General features: G+C 38.4%; 1 protein-coding gene across 1 annotated transcript in view; it reads left to right on the top strand.

Annotated features, from left to right (window-relative positions):
* Nucleotides 1-26,306, top strand: part of Olfm3 (olfactomedin 3) — a 216,612-nt gene that overhangs the window by 147,845 nt on the left and 42,461 nt on the right. Inside the window, exon 2 of the mRNA XM_090334282.1 lies at nt 22,766-22,912. Within this exon, the coding sequence (XP_090190408.1) occupies nt 22,766-22,912 (147 nt within the window). The remainder of the gene's footprint in view (nt 1-22,765; nt 22,913-26,306) is intronic.

Raw genomic sequence — 26,306 nt, 5'->3', positions numbered from 1 at the left:
TGGGTGAAGAATAAAATGATCTGGGAGATGGTTCGAAATCCAAGTTATTTTGTGTTTTGCCAGAGCTGTCAGAATTCCCTGATTAAATTCTAAGAAAGTTCTTTTTCACAAGTTTCCAGGTTTTGCACAATGATATTAAAGATGTTGACCTAATGGTAAAGGATGAATGAGGTAGGTCCACTTTGCCTAGGAACACAAAAACAGGTTTGGAACCAGGAGAGAGAGTGAATATATGGGCATAGGTGAAACAAGAAGACAACTGTGGTGGTAAAACCTTATGGATTTTCTCTTGTCCTTATTTCAACTTGTCAATGAAGGATGAATAGTCCTTTTGTCTGTTTGTTTTCTCGCACTACAGCCCCAGAATCTTGGTGTTTTGCAACTATCTTATATTCTGATCTTCACCTATGACAACTGAGTTGCAAGGCAAGGCTTACACTAAGCTCAACTCAGCCATCCTTGTAAATTTCCCTTTTTAAATAAAAGTCATCAGTGTTCTTCCAGCTGTACTCTTTTTGACCTTCCTGAAACCTGTCAAATGTAGAATGGTCATGAGTTGAGCATCCTACAAATACATACTTGAACATTTTCAAATATGTGCTGTTAATAGCCCTTATACACAAATACTTTCAATTCCATTTTATATATGAGAAAATCAAGATCCAGAGAGACTGAGTTCATCAATACCAGCTTGCTAGCCAATGGAAGAACCTCTACAAGCTAAAGTGCCTTTAAGGACTTGCATCAAGGGGAGAGAATTGCATTTGTCCAGAAATTGTCCTAGTATACCTGCATCACAGTACACAGTATTCCCCAAACCATTTGAATAGGAGGATTCCATCTCCCACCCTTTTCCATCTGTTATGACTTTTTCTGCTTTTCCTACTTTACTTGTTAACTACTGCCTACTGATTTTTCTAGAGATTATTCTGATGTGTTACTCTTTAAAAATTACCGTAAAGATGGTGTACAGAGGTGTTATTGTTACATAAATCAGATGTTGAGTACATTTGTTTTTGAACAGTGTCTTCCTCTTCCTCATTTTCTCCTAGCTTTTTATTGCCATGTCTCTCTATGTTCATCTCCAACATTAGACTGGTCTTAGTCAATTACTACAACCTGTCAATGTTCTACTCAATTACTAACCTGCTTTTCTCCTTTTTTATAACTCTTTCCTTACTTTTTCCTCTTCTTTCTTTTTTACCTCTTTATTCAATAAACTATTAATCTATGAATCTATAATTATTTTCTTTTCTTTTTTCCTTGTCCTGATACTGGGGCTTCAACTTGGGGTCTTATGCCCTTGTTTATCTTTTTCAACCAACACAGTACTCTACCACTTGAGCTACACCTCTACTTCCAGCTTTTTGTTGATCAAACAGAGATGAGAATCTCTCAGATTTGTCTAATTGGGCTGGCACCCAACAATTCACAGAGTTTAGCTTTTTAATTAAGTAGGATTATAAGTATGAGCAATGATTACCAGGCTTATTATTGTTTCTTTACACCTACATCTAATTTACAATTTCTCCTGTTACCTTAAAAATATCATAAATGGCAAAATGAAAGGGCACATTGATTATTTCTTATGTTTTCTGGTGCTCAATGAATAATTTCAAATCCTATATTTGACCCAAAATCAAATTTGGGACCCACAATTATCTTTTTTTTAATTGTATTGTATTGTCGAGGTGATGTATAGTAGGGTTAGTTACATTTGTCAGGTAGTGGGTATATTGCTTCTTGAATTGATACCCCTTCCCATGTTTTTCTCCCAGTTTCCCTAACACTACCCTCTCCCTCTTCATCTAGTTATTTTCTACCTTTTTGTATGACAATCAGTGCTTGTGCACTTATTTAGCTGGTCATATCAGCCTATGCTGTGTTCCCCAGAAATCCACAGTTATCTGTGACACAAGTGTATACAAAATTAAGAAACAAATATGAAGGATTAAGAAACTTGAAATCATTATGCTACAAATCATAAGAAAAAAATTTGGTTACAGAACATGTCAATATTATATGTCTTTCTTACTTAATATTTGTTTAGTAATTATGTATTATATAAGTCTAACATGAAATACTCTAGGTAATAAAAAGTTAGCCTGGCATTAAAAAAATCTAATGAATAAATACATTAATCAATATATTTAGCATTTCATGAGCAATTATGCACAGTTGTAGATTTTATAGTTATTGATCTACCACAAGATTCTATAAAGAAAATAAATTTATAGTCAAGACACATTTCCAGTGAGATTACTAGACTGAGGCAAGTATTTGTTACTTGAGATAGAAGCTGTTTTTGTTTCTAATGTATTGAAAAAATTATATAGGTAATAATTTAGAGATTATCTTGAGTTAAAACTTCAAATAAAATTTTTGGTTGTTTTAAGATTGGCATCTATATAGGCCACACTGTTTTTTGTTTGTTTGTTTGTTTTGTATTATTACTAAGTCCTTAAGGTTGAGTTAAATAGCCTTTTTCTGAGATTCAGATTGCCAGTCTTTGATGTTCTGTGCCACAAACAACTTACTCTGGGCACATAACAAGGAAGTCTACTTTCTTGCCCCTTCATGACTTTTTTTTTGTGGGTCATGGGGCTTGAACTCTGGCCTTAAGCATTGTCCCTGAGCTCTTCAGCTCAAGGCTATCACCCTAACCCTGGGCCTGGATGGTGTCCCTGAGCTCTTCAGCTCAAGGCTACCACCCTACCTTTGAGCCAAGCCCCACTTCCCATTTTCTAGAGGTTAAGTGGAGAAAAAAGCCTTAGGTCCTTTTGGGCTGACTTTGAACCTTGATTCTCAGATCGCAACCTCGCAACCTCCGGAGTAGCTAGGATTATATGGGTGAGCCACAGCCCCACCGGGCTCTTTGTTTGTTTGTTTGTTTTTAATCCTGGCAAATGACACTCATCACTGGAATTTTACCAATTACTTTCTTCCTTTTTTTTTCATATCTACTGAACCACAATGAGCTGCCAATTTCTTTACAAACCTTCATGGAATTCATCTACTCACATTCCACTGACCGATTTTTATGCGAGGACACTACCCATCTCTTTCTTATACTATAAGTACATATCTGAATGTGACCTTCCTGCCTCTGCTATGGGTTTTTGACCCTGCAGCCCTCACCTGTCTCTCTTCATTTCAAAAATGTCAAAATAATAATTTACACATAAGATGAATGACTTCGCTGCTTTGCATTAAACCCTTGCATTACATGCACAATTAATTCCAAATACCTCCAAGTTCTCTGAAGCCTTGGGACTGGTCCAGCCACTATTTCCAAACTTTCCTCTTACCACTTCCACAGGGTAGTTGTTGCTTCTGCATATAACAAAATCTTTTCTATCATAAACCAGAATTTGAATTTTGAAATCAAAATTACAGCAGAACATAATACTTTACAAGTGTAATTCCACCACCTGGGAAATTGAGGATTATGAGTTTGTCTCCAAAAACCTAAATAAGTACAATGGAAATCACTCCAACAGAGTCTGAGAGTTATGCAAATTCTTTGGTTTTTGCAAATCGTAGTTATTTTAGTTTCTTCTAATGAATAATCATTACACTCTGAGCTTTCCTATTTAACACACTTCTCATGGCCAGACATTTTAGCTTTCATATTGTTTGTAAACATCAATGAATCATACACCTTTACTATCGTTTTTTTTCAGATTTTTACTGTACTTACTTACATCTCCAGTAAAGTAAAATAAGCACTGCACTTGTACTGTTCTTTTTTCTTCCTTTTTTCTAATTTGCAAATAAGAGATATGTTCTCCCCTGACATTCAATTTTATCCTCTTCTAAATGCTATTATTTTGTTGACTGAGTTCATTAATAAGTAAAATTACCATCTGTTTCATAGCTTCTTAAATTACCCACTAATTGAATGTATATTAATTTTCCATTTTAGAAATTAAGCTATTAAAATGACACAACTGTCCCTAATTGAAGCCAGATAAGAGTTAAAGGTATATTTTCTAAACACTTTGATTTGCATTCTTTCATTACCACACTTTTATATGAATGTACAATTGCACAACACTTTCTATGAATAATATTGTTATTAATGCCAAAACAAGTGTCCTTTTATCCTACTTGGTTCTCATATGGAATAACTCTTGAATAACAATTGTCCTTCTAGTCACAATAATTAAAAATAAGGTCTATGTTGCATAATTTGAATGGATTTTAAAGTGAAAAATATAACCTAGATTCCAAGTTAATAGATGCAAAAAAAATTTAGAGTTTCTTAGACCAACCCCATTTGGAAATGGTTTGGAAGGTCTAAAGTACACAGGCACATTATAAGTATGCATGCATTTCAACTTTATTAGACATTTTCTTTATTTCTCCCATCAAAACTGTTAAGAAAAACATATATCTTTGACTGAAAATTTTAGATGCAAACAGTTCCAGAATTCTCATAAGGACTCAACACACTATTTTTCCTTTATATGACCCATTCTATTTCATTTAATTTTCATGCAGCTACTTTTCTTTTTATGTCTTCCTGTGATTTTTAAAATCCAATATTACATATAGCAATGATTGCTGATTTATTCCATTTGGGGCCTGAAGTGTGGATGGATACAGTGTGTAGAATTTGTTAAAAGAAAAAAAGACGACAACAAAATTTATCCACAAGCCTTGAACAAGACATACTGCATTTACCAATGAAGTTCTAATACACAGATTATTGAATTTTTGAACTGAAAGGGGCCTCAGAGCGCATGGAATCCATCCCTCATATATTATGGGAAAACAATGAAGCCAAGGGAAATTAAGTCACTGACCACTCAAACAGCTAACTAGGGAATAAGAACCAGATCCTTACACTTCCCAAATCCCAGTCCTGTGGCCCATTTAATAAATCACACATCCTCTGAAGACAAAGATTTTCAGTAATATTAGACTGTCATTCCTCAAAAGGTGCAAACAAAATTATCTGAGTTTGCCATGTGACTCTATACCTACAAATCAAAGCAAACGTTCTCAAAGGCAAAGGTAGGAATGTGGAATTGCTATAGCACAGAATTTCTCTGACTGTTCAGATATAAGGTACCTTAAGGAAATGATCACACAGACAATGGCTATTCGTTTTTAAACAACACTAATTTCATATTAGGATTACTGTCTGATTATCTTGGAAATTTGATACCGACTTCCATTTTCAAAAGCCCTCTGCCCTCACTTGCCCAGAGAAATCTGTAAATATTAAATTTGGTCTTTGAAATGCGTGCTTTGGCAGATCTCCATTTAAAAGGCTTTATGGTGGATTTTTTTCTATAAAAGATAAAGCATAGCTGATTACCATCCCCTAAGGAAATGGGTTTAGTTGATGGTAACTGACTGCAATGGAGCTGAAAAAGCTGTCGTTTCTCTTTGCCCTCCAACCTCTGCTCTGATCATGACAAGCCACCTCTATCAGGAACACAGTGATGAGCCAGCAAACAAAGCCTCTTTACTTGGGAGGAAAAAGAGGGAGGGCACTTCCCAGGAGGGTGGGCTATGGAGGTTCTGTAAGCTTTCCCCAGGGATTAGAGCTGGGGTGTTGATCTCTTTTCCTACTGTAGATGTGGCTTGCTGCAGTCACGCCTCCCCGCTGCCAGCCAGGCTCTGGGATCCTAATCAGTCACTATGAAAACTCATTAGCTCCACAGCAATGAGCCCTCCACTGCTGAAGCTTGGCGCTCTGCTTAGTACCATGGCAATGATCTCAAACTGGATGTCCCAAACTCTCCCATCCTTGGCAGGACTGAATACCACAAGCTTGTCGACGCCAGATACTTTAGTAAGTCATTCCGGTGGGTTTGACCATCTTGGGGAATGAATGCATTACATCAATTGGCTTTGTAAATCGGAAAGCTGAGATTTTATCTCTAGTTTGACTTCAGAACAGATCGTAGCTATAAGATAACTTTAATCCTAGATATTTAGGAACACTTTAAAGTTACACCAAAGTGTGTGAAATGGGGGTTGGATTGAGGATTGTTTGAGAAATTAGCTATGAAAAGGAATACTAAACTCCTTCAATTCATATGAATAAAAAGCTTTAAGTGGATTATATTAGTTTGCAAAGTGGAAGGATTCTTAAAGATGCATGGCTTATTTTATGATTATCATCAATTTGCTTCTTGTGATGTCTGTAAGTTTTCCACAATATTTCCTAGAGAATGAGATGTAGAATACATTTCATCTAGTTTTATTACAGTAGGATTTTCCTTGAAATGTAATTAATGCAGACTAAATAAAAGTAAGTAAGCTCAGCTAGTTAAAGCCTGCCAAAACTATCTATAAGAAAGCTAAGTAACAAAAGTGATAAAAAAACACTCTGTGTATTTTATATTATTTTATATACTTCTTGTCACTTTTTTGTATAGTCTTCTCTCACCTAAAACTATTGGAATTTAGTTGTTCCCATTTTATTTTAGTAAAGCATTTTCTGGTAGTTTGAAGCAAGGTTTGATTAATCACACTCTAAAATACTTCAAAGAAAAACAAATCTCTATTTCTTAAGAAAAAGTTTTAAAATTTCATTAAGAAGAATAGGCTAGGCAAAAAGACAATTTCCCTGATATAGTATTAAAAACAAAAGCTACAGAAATACATAGGATTTTTAACCTTTATATAGTTTTTAACCTGTATACTGTCACTCTGGAAACTAAGACCCGAAGAGTAGCTTTTCTATTTTTAAGAGCTGGCTGCAGTTACAATAATAATTAATCTATCAATCAATGTGTAATTAATCAAGTAAAACCATACTGAATTAATTACATAATCTGCTAGCTTCTCCTGAGGCTTAGGGAACAGAGAAATAATGCAAGGTAAACTTGTCCTGCCTTCACATTTTACCTCCTTTAAGTCATTCATGACACATTACTAAGGACATTCTCATCCCTACCTGCAGGTGATGGCTTTGCAGAAAGGATTTAAAGAGATTCATTGTTACAAAGAGAATGTGATATGCCATCAACATTACAATTATACAGAATTCTATACTATTTATATCTAGTGAACAAAAGTTTTCCAAAGCTTAGAAACCTAAGGCTTTCCATGACATGGTTGTTGAATTAACCCCTTCAGAAAAATAATATTCAAGGAAGAAACTAATAGATGAGTTAAATTATCCTGAGATATAAACTTTTTTGTATTTAGACAATGGTTCATGCATGTACTATTGCTAATGAATGAAGAGATGTAAATTTACAAAACCATAAATGATTCCATAAGGACTTTTAAATTGCCTTGCAAGTTTAATTTTAGTTATCGTTACTTTCTGATTAGTAAATTATTCATTAAAAAAACAAAGCATTTCACAGGTGCACATATTTTTGGTACACTAATTCTTATTTAGGATACTTCCCCTTGGCAAACAAACAAAAACTCAGAAAATTCATGAAGTGTTTACAATGGTTAGTGTTCATAAGTTAATTAATGGTATTCTTTAGAAAAATAAAGAAACCAGATCACCAAAGCTTGGTTGTTGCTTTTGTCTGCTTTACAGGAGAGTCATATCTGTCCAATAATTATTATAGATGACTATTCATAACTAGCTCTCTCAGGGTGAAGAATGAATGAAGTGGTATTTCTTAGTTGTATTTCAATAAAACTATTAATGTGGAAAGTTGGGTAGAATCTTTAAAAAAACATCACATGCATCTGGAATGATTATTTTAACTCTATCATTAGCAACACAGACTTATTTTGACAAAGTACTTCTTAGATAATATATTCAGGATAAATATTCTTTCAGTGAAGCTACAAAATAGATCATGAATCAAATAATACTTGGGATGACCATTTATTGGGCTTCTGTCATTTACTTCTTACCAATTCCAGCTCAGTGAATATATTCCCACCGAAATCTCAGACGTGTTTTATGGGAATTTGATCTCGACATACAGAGAAAACACATTTTGAGAGGTGGAATGGGGAGTCTTCATTAGAAAACTGGCGTCCCCTCAAAACTTACAGCCTCAAACACACTTTATACTGTTACGAAATTGACTCTTGCTAATGAGAGAGTTAAAAAAAAAGTCAGAAAATTATATCAACAAACCAAACCAACTCTAAAGGAGAGTTGAAGTGGGATGCCATGATGACCTGAAGAGAGTCAAGAGACACTAGACAGTGCACAGAAATGGTGGCTGCGGTGGTCAGGCCCTAACTAGGGTCACAGTCTGAGGGCAGGGTCACAGACTGCTCCAGAGTTCAAAGATTCTCTGCCATCCATGGTACAGGTCTGGCAAGTCAAGTAACCGTACCTCTAGGAGTTTGAGCACACCTACCACCTTGGGCTCAGGGTAGGGTTGCACCTCTAAGAGTTTTCACCAAGTCCCCATTTACCAAGGTGCCAAGATGTCATCTGTTAGACCTAGTAGCCATGTTTCGGGGATTTCAAGACTTTCAGTGGAAATACATCCACTCTAATTGGACTTTGTCATATTGGAAGTGAAGAAACAATCTCAGAATAGACAAGTGATCAATGAGATTGCCCCCAGTAGGTTAATGACAGTGATAAATATAGATCCACATCAGTGGACTGCAATTCTGCAATTCTAGACAGGAGGAAAAACCAGAAGAGAGCAATGGAAGGGGAAACGTGGTTCACAAAGAATTGTACTATTTACTTATTTATGCAACTATAACCAGCTGTATATCAACTCTACAATAACAATCTGTGGAAGTTTAGTCTTTGGGGCAGAACAATGAAGGAGATTTTCTGATTAGAGTATTTTATTCAAGCAGCCTCACAAAAAATTCAATGAAGAACCTTACAATTAATTCTATAGATAGAGTTGCTAAGACTCTTAGGAAATGTGAGCAGATCCTTCCATCAGTAGATATAACTGTTCGATGGTAAGCAAAGCCAGCTCTTCTCCTCAATTTCCTGTTCTGTGTTATCACTTTCCACCACAAATGTGACCAACCTTCAACCAGGCACATGCCACGTGTGGGAAAGTAGGTCTCCAAATTTGTTTTCATGATCATTCCTGAAATAAGTGAGAAAAAATGCACCTGTGAATATGAATGTGGTCTTTCTCTAAAATGGTAGTTTCAAATGACTTGAATATATGTATATGTGTGTACATACATATACATATATTTTTTTCTTTTTAAAGGATAGTTGGAGTCATTAAATGACAATTACATTTGCTTATGGTAGGTGCTTCTGAAATAGGCAGAATACATTTGAATCATGTCTCAAAGCTGACTTTCAAAATTCCTAGAATACTGAAAAAGAATAAGTCATAAAATACAATTCATTAGGTGATAAACTTTTAGTTTTCCTTAACGTTGAAACTTTCATTTACTCCTCTCCTCTGGCCTGTTGCTCCTCTCCGGGGCAGCAACACAGGAACGGGGAGGGACACACAGGGCCAGCCTGTAGTCCCCCGGGGGCCGAGCGAGATGGTAAGTGTCGAAGACCCAGCCCTCCCCCAATCACCGGGGAAGAAAAAACCACGCTGAGTCAGAAGCAGTGTTAACCATGGAAGCGCATCAGATCTCTCTGCTGATCTCTGCTGATCTCTCGTTCTCTCTGATGCTCTCCTCCTTTATTTCGTCAGACAATTAGTTACATACTGTTAGGGTAGGAGAAGGTGGGCACTGGGAAGCTAGCCAATAGGAAGAGGGCCCCTGTGCTACCACTAAGGGTCTGGGTGGGGCTTTCAGGTAGTGGGCAGGACAGGTGCAGGAAAGCGCGCGAGACTTGAGCTGCTGCGAGACCCGCGAAACTGCGGGGGGTTCAATCGAGTCACGTACACAGCCTTAAGAGAGGTATGCAAAAGACCAAATGCCTGGACAAAGCCCTTTAATTGCAGCTGAGCCAGAATCAGGCTTCAGGGATGGAGGCTAGGCCCCAACAATTCCCCCTTTTTTGTTTATTAGAACAGGGGGGACAAGCGCGCAAAACCCCTGTCTTAGGTCGTCCCCTTCAGGGGATCTTACCCGTCATTGAGTGCTCTGCGGCCTTCTGTCCCACTGTACAGATCACCCCCGGGCCTGTCTTAGGTTGTCCCCGCTCCAGAGATCTTACCCGTCATTGGCTCTCGGGGAGACATCTAAGGGGAGTCGAGGGATCCCTCCTTGTCATTGGGCTCTCCTTGGTCATAGCGGTCATTGGCATTGGTAGCAAGCCTCTGGTAATGCACCTGTACGTTCATCAACTGAATGGATTCGTTCATCAACTGAATGGATTCTATCCTGCTTTGAATGAATTGTAACCTTATTGATAACACAGGGCCCAAAAGTTAAGAGTAAGAAGAAGAGGAGTATAGGGCCAAGGAAGGACATAGGGTAGCCATCTGTGCAGTCCGGTCCAGAGGATGTTGATGATGGGTATCTTGACTCCAAGAAGAAACAGGATCAGCACTGTAAGGTCCATCATTTATTCTGAAAAAGAAGAGAGAGAGAGATATCCTCAGGAGGCAGAGAGCCTTCTGGGTGTTCATCAGTATTATTGGGGTCCCTCCATATTTGGGGACAATATTTAAGATCCCTTGTAGGGACCCAAATTGGCTTTGTTTCATCAGTGGGGAAAACACAACCAAATCCTCTTCCAGCTGTAATGAGGGGGTCAGGGCTCCTCCACTCCCCATTAAGGGGGTCCTTCCACCGGACATAGACAGTTCGATAGGGAATAGAAGTTGTCCAATGTTTCTGGAAGGGTGAGAGATGTTCCCCTTTGGCAAAATTTAAAATATTGAGAGTAAACAAAGCCATCTTTAGCTGATCATGGGGGGGGAGTGTATTCCCCCTTTTTTGTTTTATTAATTGAGATTTAAGGACATGGTTATATCTTTCTACTATTGCTTGTCCTCTGGGATTATGAGGGATGCCAGTAGTATGGGTAATTTGCCATTGTTTAAAGAAGTCATCAAGAGACTTGCTTACAAAACATGGACCGTTATCGGTTTTTATTTGGTCTGGCAATCCGAGAGTAGCAAAACATTGAAGAAAATGACTGATAGCATGTTTAGCTCTCTCCCCGGAATGGGCTGTAGCCCAACAGGCATGGGAAAAGGTGTCTATTGTTAAAAAAATGTATTTAAGTTTTCCAAAAAAGGGAAAATGTGTAACATCCGTTTGCCACAGATTATTAGGCCTAAGACCTCGAGGGTTAACACCGCCCATTTGGAGCGGTGGAACCTGTAAGAAAGGGTGACATGATTTGCAGGTTCTAATAATCTTTTTTAGGTCTTTAATAGCAACTTGGGGAAATCGGTGGTGTAGTCCCCTCCAGTTGGCATGCGTGAGCCGATGGAAAGAGATAGCCTCCTGTAAAGTGTAACATTCAGAATTAGAGGCTAACTGGTCAGCGAGGGCATTGCCTTTGGTCAAAATACTTGGAAGGCTTTGATGTCCCCTCAGATGTTGAATAAACATAGGAGCAATCCTTTGTTTGAGCAAATTTCTAGCTTGAATCATCAAAGGAGTGATGGGGTTGCTATCAAGTTTAATATGAGCTTCTACGAGGTTAGGTAACAAATTGACCACATACAGGCTATCTGAGAATAGGTTAAGAGGACCAGTAACCTCAGATAGAGCTAAGACCACCGCATAAAGTTCCTTAATTTGCGCTGAACCCTGTATTTCATGAGACAGGGTCACTGCAGGAGAGGAATTGCCTTCACCTGGGGAGAAAATAACAACAGAAGCCCCCTTCTTGCCTCCATCCGTGAATACGGTGGGAAAAGAGGGGTCAGCTTCACTTAGAAAAAGTTTTGGAGGTCGCCACTCCAGCTGACTAAAGGAGCACATCCATTTATGGGGACCATAATGACAGTCCACTTTACCTGGAAAGCCTTCCATGGCTATTGCTAGTCTAGCATTATTTCTTTGTAGCCAAGAGAAATCATTAATCCTAAAGGGGACAATAAGAGAGTGGGGTTCACTCCCAAAAAGACGAGTGGATAAATCTCGTCCTTTGACAATGCAATCTGCCATCTGGTCAGTCATGGAGTAAACTCTAGGTGTTCCTCCAACTGACAGGTGAATCCAGTGAAGAGGTTCCCCTTCCTGGCCTAAAAGGGCAGTAAAGAGAGTCTGTCCTGATAGGACATAGAGCGTTAGGGGCATAGCGGGATCATACCTCTTTAAGGCTGCTTCATTGATAGCTAATTGAATTTTATTTAGAACCTCTTTATGATCAGCTGACAATGTTACTATGGAGGTCAGATCAAGAGCCTTTAAGAGATCAAAAAGAGGTGTGAGGGTTGCAGTGGTTATAGGGATCCATGGTCTCATCCAATTAATTTCACCAAGAAGTTTTTGAAGTTGGGGCAGGGTATAAGTATCTTGGATAGATAATTGGGGTTTTAAAGGAGACACAACATCCAGTGTTAGGACAGATCCCAGGATTTTAAAGGGGGGTATCTTTTGGATTTTTTCTGGGGCAATCTGGAAGCCATTAACTTTTAACAGTTGGAGACATTTATTAAAAAGACAATCTAAATGCTGAGTGTCCGGGCTTCCTATAATGATATCATCCATATATACATAGAAGAGTGAGCCTGTCTCCTCGTTAAGAGGGGATAAGACTCTAGACATATAGTCCTGACATATAGGAGGACTATTGGCCATACCTTGAGGTAGAACTGTCCATTCAAAATGTAAATCAGGCCCCTTATAATTTAATGAAGGAAGGGAGAAGGCAAACTTCTCAGTATCTTCCGGGTGGAGAGGAATAGAAAAAAAACAGTCTTTGATGTCTATGACTATGAGATATTGGTCATTAGGAATGGCAGGTATCCAGGGCATCCCCCTTTGGGGGGTCCCAAAAAGTTCCATCCTCTCATTTATTTTTCTCAAATCTTGGAGTAGTCTCCACTTGCCATTAGGCTTTTTAATCACAAATACTGGGGAGTTCCAAGGGCTCAGAGACTTCCTTTTTATGCTTTTCTCAACTCTATCAACAAAAGTAGACAGGTCCTCTACTGGTCTTTGGTTAATTTCTGCTATCGGAGACTCAGAGGGACCCTCCTCCAGTTTTCTCCAGGCCACTAGGCCCAAAGCTGTAATCTGATCCTGATAGGGAGGGGGGATGGCGGCCTGCTGGATCCCCGTTGAGTACTGATCAGAGGTCCCTGCAAGCATCCCCAAAGTAATGGGGATTACAGGTTGCACGTGTTGGTTCCTCTCCGCCTGTTGGTGGCATTCTTCTTTATACAGGGCACACCACTTAATGAAAAGCGGGCCTGGAAGACCTGCTTTGGCTAGAGCCATCCAATCGGCTGCAGTACATGGTTGATTAGCAAGGCCTTGGAGGATGGCTTCCGTCCAAGGAGCATTAGGGCCAACTTCTAAGACAGCTTTTTTGAGTTCCTTAAGGTCGCCAGGCTCCCAGGGATACCCGGTTGCAGGGCGGTTACCACCCGGGTCAATATTAACCAGGAATAGCTGGCAGGACTCCGGGCCAGGTTCAAATGGTGCCTCACCAGTGACACTGTCTGTTGGGGTCACGCTCTCCGGCCTTTCTGACACACTTCCACTCAAAGGCTGCAATATCTTGTAGACCTCAGAAGCACCGTGCAGAAGCCTGTCTGGTGAATGGAGCCCTGGCAGGCCCAGACCCTCCTGTGAGACTACTGAGGGTGGATGGAACCCTGGCGCTGTGGGGGTTGGGAAGCTAACAGGGCACACTAGGCCCGGACCCTCCTGTGAGACTACAGAGGCCTCATGGCCTGGGTTTGATGGGGGAGGAGCAAAGGGTGGCTCCTTCTCATCTCCCTGAGGGGAACTTGGCCTTTCAGTAGACAATGAGAGATTAGCATCTCTGCAGGGAGTAAGGGAGGCATCTGGCCTCTCTTTGTTAACTGTGTCCCCAGGGGACTCAGCCCTCTGGTTGGAAAGTTGAGGAGAAAAACTAGAAACGCCTCGTGGAGGAATCCCCCCTTGATTAATCTGGGCTTTTCTGATTAGATGCTCAGTTTTGTCCCAAATATTCCAGTCTACCAAGTTGCTAGTTGGCAGCCACAGGGCGATTTTAACTAAAGTATCCCAAACTTTACATGTCTGTGCAACTAAAATCTCTAACCCTCGACTTTTAAGGAAGAGCTTAAGAGAGTCGAGGGAAGGGTCATTCTTAGAAAGGTTCTTTCCCATATTTGATGGGAGTACACTTACCCGCAGTCCGATTAGCTCGTCGGCGGTGAGTTTCTCGAGCACGTGGAGCCCTCACACGGGCGGCAGTTTCCTCACACGGGGCACCAGCTGTTGCTCCTCTCCGGGGCAGCAACACAGGAACGGGGAGGGACACACAGGGCCAGCCTGTAGTCCCCCGGGGGCCGAGCGAGATGGTAAGTGTCGAAGACCCAGCCCTCCCCCAATCACCGGGGAAGAAAAAACCACGCTGAGTCAGAAGCAGTGTTAACCATGGAAGCGCATCAGATCTCTCTGCTGATCTCTGCTGATCTCTCGTTCTCTCTGATGCTCTCCTCCTTTATTTCGTCAGACAATTAGTTACATACTGTTAGGGTAGGAGAAGGTGGGCACTGGGAAGCTAGCCAATAGGAAGAGGGCCCCTGTGCTACCACTAAGGGTCTGGGTGGGGCTTTCAGGTAGTGGGCAGGACAGGTGCAGGAAAGCGCGCGAGACTTGAGCTGCTGCGAGACCCGCGAAACTGCGGGGGGTTCAATCGAGTCACGTACACAGCCTTAAGAGAGGTATGCAAAAGACCAAATGCCTGGACAAAGCCCTTTAATTGCAGCTGAGCCAGAATCAGGCTTCAGGGATGGAGGCTAGGCCCCAACACTGGCCCTCTTTTCTTTTCTTTTTTTTTTCTATTTGCTTTTCTGTGCCTTATTCTCCTGTTGTTACTTTTATTATTGATGCTGCTGTTTTTCCTTCATGGGCCTTGGTCTTTGGAGAGATTGGGGGTCTGAAAGGAGAATTTAACTCTAAGAAGACTCAGGCTCCCTCTGGCTCTTCTCTCTGATGCACAGTCATTTCCCCAGGAGGCTGAGCTTCTGAAAAGTCCCCCATGCTGTGGACTCCACCCCAGGAACAACACAGGAAAGAGCAATTAAATAAAGCTAGAGGACGTAGGGCAGACACAAACTGTTCTCAAATAGTCATCTTTCCCCCCTGTGGTGGTAGCACAAGGCCTGGAAGGGGTTTGTGGGCTCAGCCATTTGTTTGATTACATTTTAAGGTGTCCACCTGACTTATCTTTATAACTACTTTAATGAATTCCTCAATTTCAAGTTCAGTAATACCCTGAAACGAACTGTCAGTAGTAAGTTTCTTATTCTTGACTACCCAATGTATTTTTAATTCTAAATGAAATTTTCTGACTTCAGTAGTTCTGGTTTGTTTTTATGCTTTTTTGAAGGAAGAATGTTGCTTTTGTTTGTAGTGCTCCAGGAAGAAATACAGGGCTTTGTGCATCAAGGTAGGCACTTGACCACTTAGCTACATCCTCAGCCACTACTTGACTGAGTTAACAGTTTTACTGTTTTTTTTTTTGTTATTATTGTCTCTTTTTTTGAGATAAGATATCACTATATAGCTCAGGCTGTTCTCAAACTCAGCCTCCAAGTGCTCAAAGTACAGTTGCATACAATTAAATTCTGGCATTTTATTGTTATTTGTATGGCCATTTTCCCTGAAAATCATTATGAAATGCTTATTGCATGATGGGAAAATAAACAAATTAAGGAGAGGAACTGAGTGAAGGAATAGAGCTTTTATCATTTTTAAAATTATCTTTAGAAATTGTACAAGGTTATTTAAAGTCATCATGTCGATTTATAAGTATTGTATGTATTATTTGTATTTATGGGTATTCCGTTGATCACTATGTTCATTAATTTTACCTCTTCTGTCAGCATCCCTCACCCTCCCATCTGTCCCAACTTCTCTTATCACTCAAGTTTCCTTGTTCCATTTTCACATTGTACATTGAATATTGTGACTTTGTCCACAGAAAGGCAAATACCAATAATAGAACAGAATATAATATAATTGTCTTTTAATGCAAGAGTTACCCAATGAACAATATAGCTGTATTGTTAAGTGTCTGGTACAAAAGTAGGGCCCATAGAGAAGTGTACAGAGAAAATAATTCACACTGCACCCCTCAGCTTTTCCATCAGTGGAAGAGGCTTCCTTGGAAGCAGTGAAATGCCTATGGTGTCCCATAATATCACTGAGAATGGAAACACAAGAATTAAAGGGAGAAGTTTCATTGAGTAGAAAAACAGAACTAAGTAAGAATTTTAAGGTCCTTTCTAACTCTTAGACATTATAATTTGCAAAGGATCTGAGCAGAGCTGACTACCCTGAATTTAATGATACTTTTTTTTGTTTCTTATTTGTATTGTTTTTATAATTGAGCTTTCCCCCACCCCCAACCCCTTAAAGCCTGAAGAAGAAAGACTTTTTTTTATTTATCTCAGTTCTAAGTATTCTTATAAATAACAGCCAGAAAATTGCTCACGAGTGACATCTTTATTAACACCTCTTTCAGAACACAGCTTCTTTTGGTGTGAACTGTCAACCTCTCTCTAATTCCTGCCCTCACATCTCTCTTCTTGCCACAACTGAAGTCATTAGCATGCCAAACCACATTTCCTTCTCTGAGACCAAATATATCCTCAGACAGAAAATTTATGAAGAGTTTTCATCACTCAGGTATCTCCACTCTAAATCAGATAGGTTTCCATAAATGAATTTCTTTCTGCTTTATATCTCTATCTTGTACACTATTTTCTGTAGCTTTATCCTTTTTGCCTAAGTGTACATTTTTTGTGAAATATCCAGGAACTCAGCAGGAAGCGTAAAATATAACAATGTCCAAGACAGTAATTTTTGTCTGTTTAGAGGATGAAAAATCTCCCCTTTGTCTGCTGTTCTACTCTTTTGATTTCTCCCCCCATAAAATCTAGACTCTGGTAATTGATCATACTACTTTCCACTGGAATCCTCAGGTCCATCTTGCTGAGCCTTTAACTGTTCCTACTCACACATATGCAGAAGGACGACCTCTGTCTATCTGGGAATAGAGCTGCAGAGGTGTCTGTCTCCTCAAGCAGCCCTGCTTATGGCTATCAGCCAATGAGAATAGATATGCTATCTACATTGAACTACAGACTGGCCATTGAAAGTTCTGGCCTGGAAGTTAGAGGAACCTTCTATGTGTCTCATATATGACATTTACTACATTAGATCACTTTTGTGGGGGGGAGGAATTCCTTAACATCTTTGAGTTTCTTCTCCTTTGTGAGTCAAATAAAACACTGTCTTTCTCAGGGTAAATTGTTGAAAAGGAATAAGATGAATACAATTGCAAGCAATTTGGAAAGGGAAAAATTATTGACACCCAGGTATATTGATTTATTTTTCACCCCTTGGGATCTTTTCTTACTGATATGAAAGAATTACCGGACGATAGCTTTATATTTACAGAGCATACATTTACGATGACATTATAAGCAAGGAACAGAGTTGAAATACAGCTGTTGAAAGTATCACTCCTCTGTTCAGAGCATCCTTAAATATTTCATAAGTTTTTGCATATTAAGAATGGCTAAACAGTTCATTTAGTTCTAATTAATGCAAGAGCTTTAAAGAGAATGACATCAGTAATGAGACTCAGGATACTTTGGGTAGTAAGAACCTACCTGGGCTTCCAGGTCAAATGCCTGGGCTGAATTTCTAGTAGCCAAGAAATGCTCCGGGATACCATCACCCATCATGAGAACGGTGAAATGATTGGTGGTGGAACATGGTGGTCAAACTTCACATTCTGAAATCAGGCTACACAAGAACAAATCCCAGTCCTTCTGACTTTCCTGCCTGACCTTAAGCAAATTCCTGCCTACACCTAAGTCTCAGATTCCTCCTCAGTAAAATAGGCACAGTAACACCAGCTGCTCCATTGTGTTATTATTCAAAAAGTAATAAAACACATAAAACTAAGTAGTAGAGTTTTATATATGCTCTTCCTAGAGAAACAAAGTTTAAACATTTTCCCTCATTTCTGTTAGCTGGAATGTGCCTATAAACTTGGAAGTAAACCTTTTGGGCAGTATGCAAGTGGTACCAAGGAATTAACTGAAGTATAATAGATTCTATGGAGAGCTCAAATAGTATATTCTTTCAGAAAGACCAAGTCAAAGTCCAATTGAGTACATGCAAGAGACAAGTTTGGGGCCAAGCAGAGATGGGTACATGAGTAAAGGGAGGAAAGGGGAGAAATACAGTCAAGGCTTCATTGTATTTATCACATAATTAAGTAAGGGAAGGGGCTGGTTGAAGGGGGTGAAAATCCTGTATTAGCTGGGAGCTGATGATTCACGCCTGTATTTCTTGCTATTCAGGAGGCTAAGATCTGAGGATTCTGGCTCCAGATTAGCCCAGGCAGGAAAGTCCATGAGATTCTTATCTTTAATAAATAATTTGGAAAAAGACAGAGATGACACTGTGGCTCAAGTGATAGAGCAATAGCCTTAAGCACAGAGGCTCAAGGAATTCAATCCCCAGGAATGGCCAAAGAGGAAAAGATAAAAGAAGGCATTGTATTCATCATCTGCTTTGTCATATTTGTTATATGGCACTTCATTTGTATAATTATTTAAAGGTATTTTAATTACTTAAAGACACTTTAATTATCTTTAAGTAAAGATACTTAAATTATACAAAGTATATACTTTGTATATAGTATATACAATGTATTATATATTAATATATTTTAATACAATATATACAATATTATATATAACATAATATACAATATGCAGTATAATACAATAATATATATTGATACAATGTATTATATTTTGTATAATTACTTAAAGTTTTTAAGAAAAGTAATATATATTTTTCTATTATGTGAGCTTTTATTGACGCGTGAAATCATTGCTTTAAAAAAGTAAACAATGGAGGGCTTTTTTCCCCCCATGAATATCTAGGAAACATCCAAATATGTCCTTCTTCCTAGCTGAATTGTGGTTCTCTTTAAAAACAACAACAACAACAACAACAATCTGGATGCCCTAAATGAGAAAACTACAAATGTACCTAAGGCTTCCTCTATTTATCATTGACTCTAATAGAGAGGCCAATATTAAAATCCATTCATCTTTTATATAAGATTTTTTTTCCTTTCAGGTTCCCTTTTCCTTGCTAAAAGAGGTATCTTTTTAAATCCTTGAATATGAAATAAAATAAATTTTAAGTAATTGTAAGAAACCACAGTGGAGAAAGTCATGCCTCTTTTCTGTAGGTCTTCCAAGGAGACAGCTGGAAGTACACATGTGACTTGAGTCTTCATTTCAGAAGCTAACAGCCAACCTCATTCACCTTTCCCCTGCCTCACTCACCTAGCTCTGCAATCATGCAGTCCATATTCACTAGCGAACATTTGGCAAGTGAACCTCACTGTAAAGACTGCCAGGTTTAGTAATGTGTTTTCATTGCTGTTAACATCTTTCAGTGTGGTAATTCGGTAGTCTGACTCTTTCATCCAAAAGCTAGATTCAATCTATCTACAAGCCTTAATTTTATGACATATTTGAAATTTGCATCCAATGTGAGGAGATAACTTCAGAGTCTATATTTAGACATACTAATCCCTTCCTGTTATGTGATTTAGCCTTGTAAAAATAGCAGTGAAAATACTCAGCTAAACGGTTGCTATCATTGTTCTGAAGATAATCTTTTTACTTTCCTCGTAACCCCAAGATCTTTAAGATATTACCAGATTCCAACAATGTACAATTCTAAAAACATCCTTCTATTCTAACTAGATATTCAAGCATAAACTCCACAAGAAAGGGCAAGAGGAAAAACAGCAAAAGACAAAGAAGTACAATAATGAGTCTGACCCACTCAACAATTAAAAAGTGGGAATTAGACAGGTAAACACAAAAACAAGCCCAGCACAATTTGCTTTTAATAATAGGACAAAGACAATACTTATGGTATCTTTATGACTTTTTTGAATTTATAATTTATGGGTATCCCAATATTTGTTTATATTGGAATGCCTGCCAGTACTCCAGATTGGTTATCATTCAAGCCTTTGAAGTCAAAATGACCCATGCATTGATTTTTAGTAAGTATTTGATAAAGTGGGATCTGGGACAGAAAGAAAACAATGGAGATAAGATTTCTCTCCTTTCTCTGTGAATGTCAAGAAATGTTTTCTATCTATCATATCTCAGAAATGTACAGAATTAAAAATAGAACCAAGCTAAAGAGAATGCACATCCTAGCTGTAGAAATAGACTCGAGGCTAAGTCAGAAGGAACCCTGGATATTTCTCGGATTTCCTCAGGAGAAAACAAATTCACACAAAAAAAGGTACAATATTTGAGAGGCATTTCTTTTCAATATTTAGTAATATTCAGTAATCTCTTTAAAATACATTTATATTTACCATCGTACTGTTACAGATACAGTTTAGGGATTAAAAATCTACTGCCTAAAATGCTACCACCTTCTCCCTCCTAAAAAATAGCACCCCACAACTGTGAGACATAATCAGTATAAATGGAAATGTTTCTGTAAGTGAAAATGCAAACACAATTACAAAGAAAAGACAATTATTTATTTATTTTTGCCAGTCATGGGGCTTTAACTCAGGGCCTGAACACTGTCCTTGGACTTTTCTCAAGGCTAGTGCTTACCACATGAGCCACAGCACCACTTCCAGCTTTTTTTTTTCTATGTATATGGTACCAAGAAATTGAACCCGGGTCTTTGTGCATGCTAGGCAAGCACTATACCCCTAGGCTAAACTCCTGGTCCCAACATTTCTTTTTAAAACAAATTTTACTACTTCATTAACACTTTTTTTTTTTTTTTGCCAGTCTTGAGGCTTGAACTCAGGGCCTGGGCAATGTTCTTGAACTCTCTCAAGGATGGTTAACACTCTACTACTTGAGCCACAGCACCAGTTCTTTTTTTTCTGAGTGTGTGGCACCCAGGAATGGAACCCAGGTCTTCATGCATGGTAGGCAAGTACTCTACAAAGTAGGCCACACTCCTGGGCCTAACCATTTTTATAGTAAATATTGAAATACAGGTACTTTGGTTAAATTTAAATAAACACTGAAAGTATTGTCACCAGCTTCTTTCCTTGTAAAATGCAGACACACAAGAAGCACTTGTTTTATTTCTTATTATAATGTACAGCTTGGAGCAGAGAACTTGGTTTCACACCTGACCCAAAATTTATATCTTACACATACTAAGTAGGTTGGGCATCGTCACAGTCACTGTAGCAATGCCAAGTTTTGTCTGCTTTTATTATTTGAGAAGCTATTATACTTTCACTTGACAGAAAATGAGACAAACACTAAGAGCGATTATCTGTGCACTTGCTATGCATAGATAAGATATAGTCATATAGCCAGGTATATGTAATTGTTGCACTAAGATGTGTGAACTACAAACAACAGTGTTTTATAAAACACATGCAATGCCTAATAAATAACACAATTCTCCCAGTATAAATCAAAAGGATGAATAAATTCACTGGCATGAAGAAAGTAGTCGAATGAAGTAGCAAAAGGGAAATGAGCAATTATACAGGTCAACCTGACAAGCTCACAGGACATACATGCAAATTTGGTTAGAGGGAGGATTTTTATTGGCCAGGAGGCAAAATTGTAAACAGAAGTATAAGGGGAAACTGGAATGACATGAGTAGAGACAATGAAGGAAAAAAGGGGGAGGGAGAGAGAGAGAGAGAGAGAGAGAGAGAGAGAGAGAGAGAGAGAGAGAGAGAGAGAGAGAGAGAGAGAGAGAGAAGAGAGAAGAGAGAAATAGATAGATAGATAGTTAGGGCATAGAAATGGTTGAAACGGCGCAGTGGCTCACGCCTGTAATCCTAGCTACTCAGGAGGCTGAGATCTGAGGATCAAGCTTCAAAGCCAGCCCAGGCACAAAAGAACCTAAGACTGTTATCTCCAATTAATCTCTAGAAAACAGAAACTGGGGCTTGGCTCAAGGGTAGGGTTGTAGCCTTGAGCTGAGGAGCTCAGGGACAACACCCAAGCCCAGGGGTAGAGCTCTTCAGCTCAAGGACAGGTCCCAGGCCCAGTCCAAGCCACAAGACCCACAAAAACAAAACAAAACAAAAAAAAAAAGGAAAAGAAAAATTGTTGAAAGATTAGTCTGAGACCTGAGACTTACGCCAAAAAACGTTTCTTTAACTCCCTGTAAAATTTTTGTGTCTTTCATAAACAGCACTGATTTATTACCCTATATTATCATGTAACTTCTTTCCCATCTTATTAATAATTACTCTCAATGCATAGGAAACTCCTTGCTTTATTTCAAAATATCAGACATGAGTAATGATCAGGAAAAAATATACTATTACATGACATTTACTGTTAAAAATGACAAGCCAACCCATCCAATGCAGAAAGGAGCCTGTAAGTCATACACGATTAAGTGGTTAGCTGAAAGTTCTAAAGTGACATTAAAATGTCAAACAACTAACAAAAACAAACTAACAAAAATTTGGGAAGTAGTCAATGTGAAATCAGCAAAGCATTGTTAATAGAGAATCTAAAGAAAGATTAAGAATTTCCATCAAGACACTCGTTAGCATGGTAGTTAAAGGATATCTCACTGCCTGTGTAAATCTAATCTTTCTCTTCTCGCTTTAAAGGATGAAGACATCAACTTTATAAGCAAACAAAAGATGCTTTGCTAATGATGTTACAAACTCACATTCTCCTGATTCTATAACAAGAGCCTGTGTTTTTGTGTGTTTGCCATTGGTTTTCCTCAGACTCAAATTAGCCCTAAGGAAGGGTGGCAAGTATACAGCTCCGCACAGGATCCAGATGGACGGTGTATCTGCACTGTGGTGGCACCAGAACAAAACCTGTGTTCCCGTGATGCCAAAAGCAGGCAACTTCGCCAACTGCTGGAAAAGGTAGGTGCCTTGGGTCCTCTGCGTATTTTTACTGAGATCTACCATTCTGTGAAAGGAAGTATGGTAGATCAGACAGTTGAGTAGATACCTCTGCTTTATGTCATCTTTTACGAATAAGTTTTTTTCCCCTCACTTCATCAGAAATATTTTAACTTTTCTACCATATTTTTTCCTAACCTCATTTTCTTAAGACAGGCTTACTACTATACTTCTTAATATAGAGTCAGTCTTTTCAAAAGACAAAATAAAAGATCAACAAGCCTCTCTGTGATGTGAGAAATTCATCTCCAACTCAGAGGATCGAATCACACATGGACCCTTGAGCTGATGCTTTTTGGATACTGTTAATAATCTTGCAAGGAAGTTTAAATAATGGTGTGCAGTATGCAAGCTCTCCAGGCATATAATGAATAATTCCAAGTATTTATCATCATTCTCCAAGTCATTCCTTTGGACATTAAGCTCTTCAATTTCATTCAGAACCATTCCTTCCATAATTTACTTAAGCTGCATCCATAACAATCAAATGATGAGCGTCCTTCATTTTTTTCTCTTCTAGAGATAAAAGTCAGCTCATGAAAGGTTATTATGGTTAGTCAGGAAGGGGAAATTCCAGTGAATGTTTCTTTCAATTATCTCCATCAGACTTTCAATGTGCTTCGCTCTGATCACCGGAGGACAGCTGGAATAGTCCGAATGAGGCAAGGATGACAACCCTGTTGAATTTTAAATATCGTGGATAATAAGATAAATTAAACAGAAAGCACTTAGTGGGTATCACATTTATTAATTCACTCCATACCATATTATTTCCATGATGGCCCACACATTGATGACATTGCCTAAGAACCAACATAAAATCAAGACAGCTAAAAACATAAAATCTTCTAGTTGTTTAGTGTAGACAGAGAAGGTTTTCCCTATTTCATAACAGACTCTCCTGACTTTCTCCCGCCTACCATAGAGTCCATGTAAATTTCCTTTGGGGACATTGTTCAGAAGTCTGTTGATAATAGAATATGTTAAGAAGTTTATTTTCAAGTTTATATACAAAGTTTGGTCTGTTGATCCTTCTGTCTTGAAGCTCATAGCTCTTATTAGCTGTTTCGTCTCAGTTATTCCACGGTGAGATTGCATTCTCCTTGCTCCAACTTCTGTCAGCAGACAGGGCTCTACTGTATATCAACTTCCACTGAAATTAATGACTAGTTATTATGTATCCTAACTGTTAAATTTTATTGTTCATTAACTGAAATAAGCTTGGGGGTATTGTTTTCCAATCATAATTATCTCCTCTTTGACAAATTCAAACATATGATGATTAGAAAAAGATTTAACATTTTAAATTCAATTTTGCTTTTCTATTAAATTGAATAGCTACTCAAATGACTGACAATCTGCATCAATCGTGTGACTCTGTATGTGTGTGTGTGTGTGTGTGTGTGTGTGTGTGTGTGTGTGTGTGTGTGTGTGTGTGTATGCATGCGTGCGCGCTTGCACCAGTCCTAGGGCTTGAACTTAGAGCCTGGGTGCTGTCTCTGAGCTTCTTTTTGCTCAAAGCTAGAACTCTACCACTAGAGTCACAGCTCCACTTCTGGTGAATTTTTGGTAGCTGAGTGGAAATAACAGTTTCACAGACTTTTCTGCCTAGGCGATCTCCCTTTACTGAATGGTTAGAATTACAGGCATTAGTCACTGGTACCCAAACTAGTACTTTTTTTTTTAATCATAGAAGCATCTTTCTTTTCTATGTCATATATACAAAGAAACATTTCTAGCACTGTAACTCTATCTCAGGTATTAATATTCTTCAGTATAACATTGCATACAGATACACATTTCTCAAAAAATCAGTTGAAAACATTCAAATAAACTGTAAATGTCAGAAATAAATAGTCCTCTCTATAAGTTCAAAGAGAATATATCTCACAGAAATGGTAGAATTAGAAATTAATAAAGAATGAATAAGGGAAGAAGAATAAAAGGAAGTCTGGCTGAAAATTATCATGGAAAAATAAGGTAAACATTCCATTCAATAGGTAATTTGTGTGAGGATTTTCAAAGGAATCCACACAACCATGCCTTTAAAAATGTATCAGCACCCAAATAACAGAAAATGAATAAAATTATTAGCAAAATCAAAATCTAAGCACACAAGAATTATCACATTTGCTATATAGTAGTTTTGTGATAGGAGAGGAGTAGTGAATTGTGTGCACGGTACATGCTTTCACACTGGCCTAAAGGACAAAAGCTATAATGATCAAAAGAAAAAAAAATAGGCTGGAAGCGTGGCCTAGTGTTCGCATGCTTGCCTAGCATGCAGGAAGCCCTGGGTTTGATTCCCCAGAAGCACATACACAGAAAATGACGGAAGTGGCTCTGTGGCCCAAAATGGTGGAGTGTTAGCCTTGAACCACGTGTCCAAAGACAGTGCCCAGCCACTCAGTTCAAGCCCCAGAACTGGCAAGAGAAAGAAAGAAAAAAAAAAAACATTGCAATAAACATTACTTTTCAGACTGAGGTAGTCATTGATATCTATAGTTTTACTTATATCCAAGATTCTTATAAACGAAGAGAGGTTTGATCTTTAAGCAGCTAACTTACCCTCAACCAAAAAGACCAAAGTAATTGACTTGGTCAATGAAAGAGAATACTATCAAAAGGAATAATAATGAGCTGGTATGGTGTCTTATGCCTGTAATCTTGGATACTCAGACTACTCAAATTGGAATCGGAAAATTGAGGTTCAAAGCATGCTAGACAAAGTCCATGAGATTCTTATCTCCAGTTAACCAGTGGTGGGGGCGGGAAGGGGAGGAAAATCTTAATGGGTAGAGTTCTGACCTTGAATGAAAAACAAATTGAGAGCATGAGGCACTGTATTCAAACCCCAGTGCCTGGTGCACATGTGAATGCATGTGGACACCCCCACACAGAAAAGAATAGTAGTCTTTATTATTAGTATTATATTAAACAATTCAATCTTCATAGAAAAGATGTTATTATTATTATTAGCTATTTTTCTAAGTTTTCATAAAAGGAAATCAGTGTTTATCAGTTTGAAACTTTCCAGTGTCACTAGATCTTTCTGAGATCAATTTTCTGGAAGTTTTGTTTGTTTATCTTTTGTTTCCTGAAGCCATCAGGAATGTGACTGGCAGCACCTACACTTATTTAAGTGATGTCTTGTTAGCTATTTTCACAATTATGTGTACCACTGAACATTAGAAAATTAATTCAATGGTATTTCAGATTATATGCTATGCTGCATTTTTTTCATCTAAAAAATATTTGGAACCTATATAGCTCCTGCAGATATGTCCTGACTTTTGGACTCTGATGCAGGCAATATAAAAATATAACAAGAAAACCTATATATAACATTTTCATA

This window comes from Megascapheus bottae, chromosome 6, assembly GCF_031878675.1.
Source record: "Megascapheus bottae isolate mThoBot1 chromosome 6, mThoBot2.hap1, whole genome shotgun sequence".
NCBI lineage: Eukaryota > Metazoa > Chordata > Mammalia > Rodentia > Geomyidae > Megascapheus > Megascapheus bottae.
This window is presented reverse-complemented; position numbering and strand designations above follow the sequence as displayed.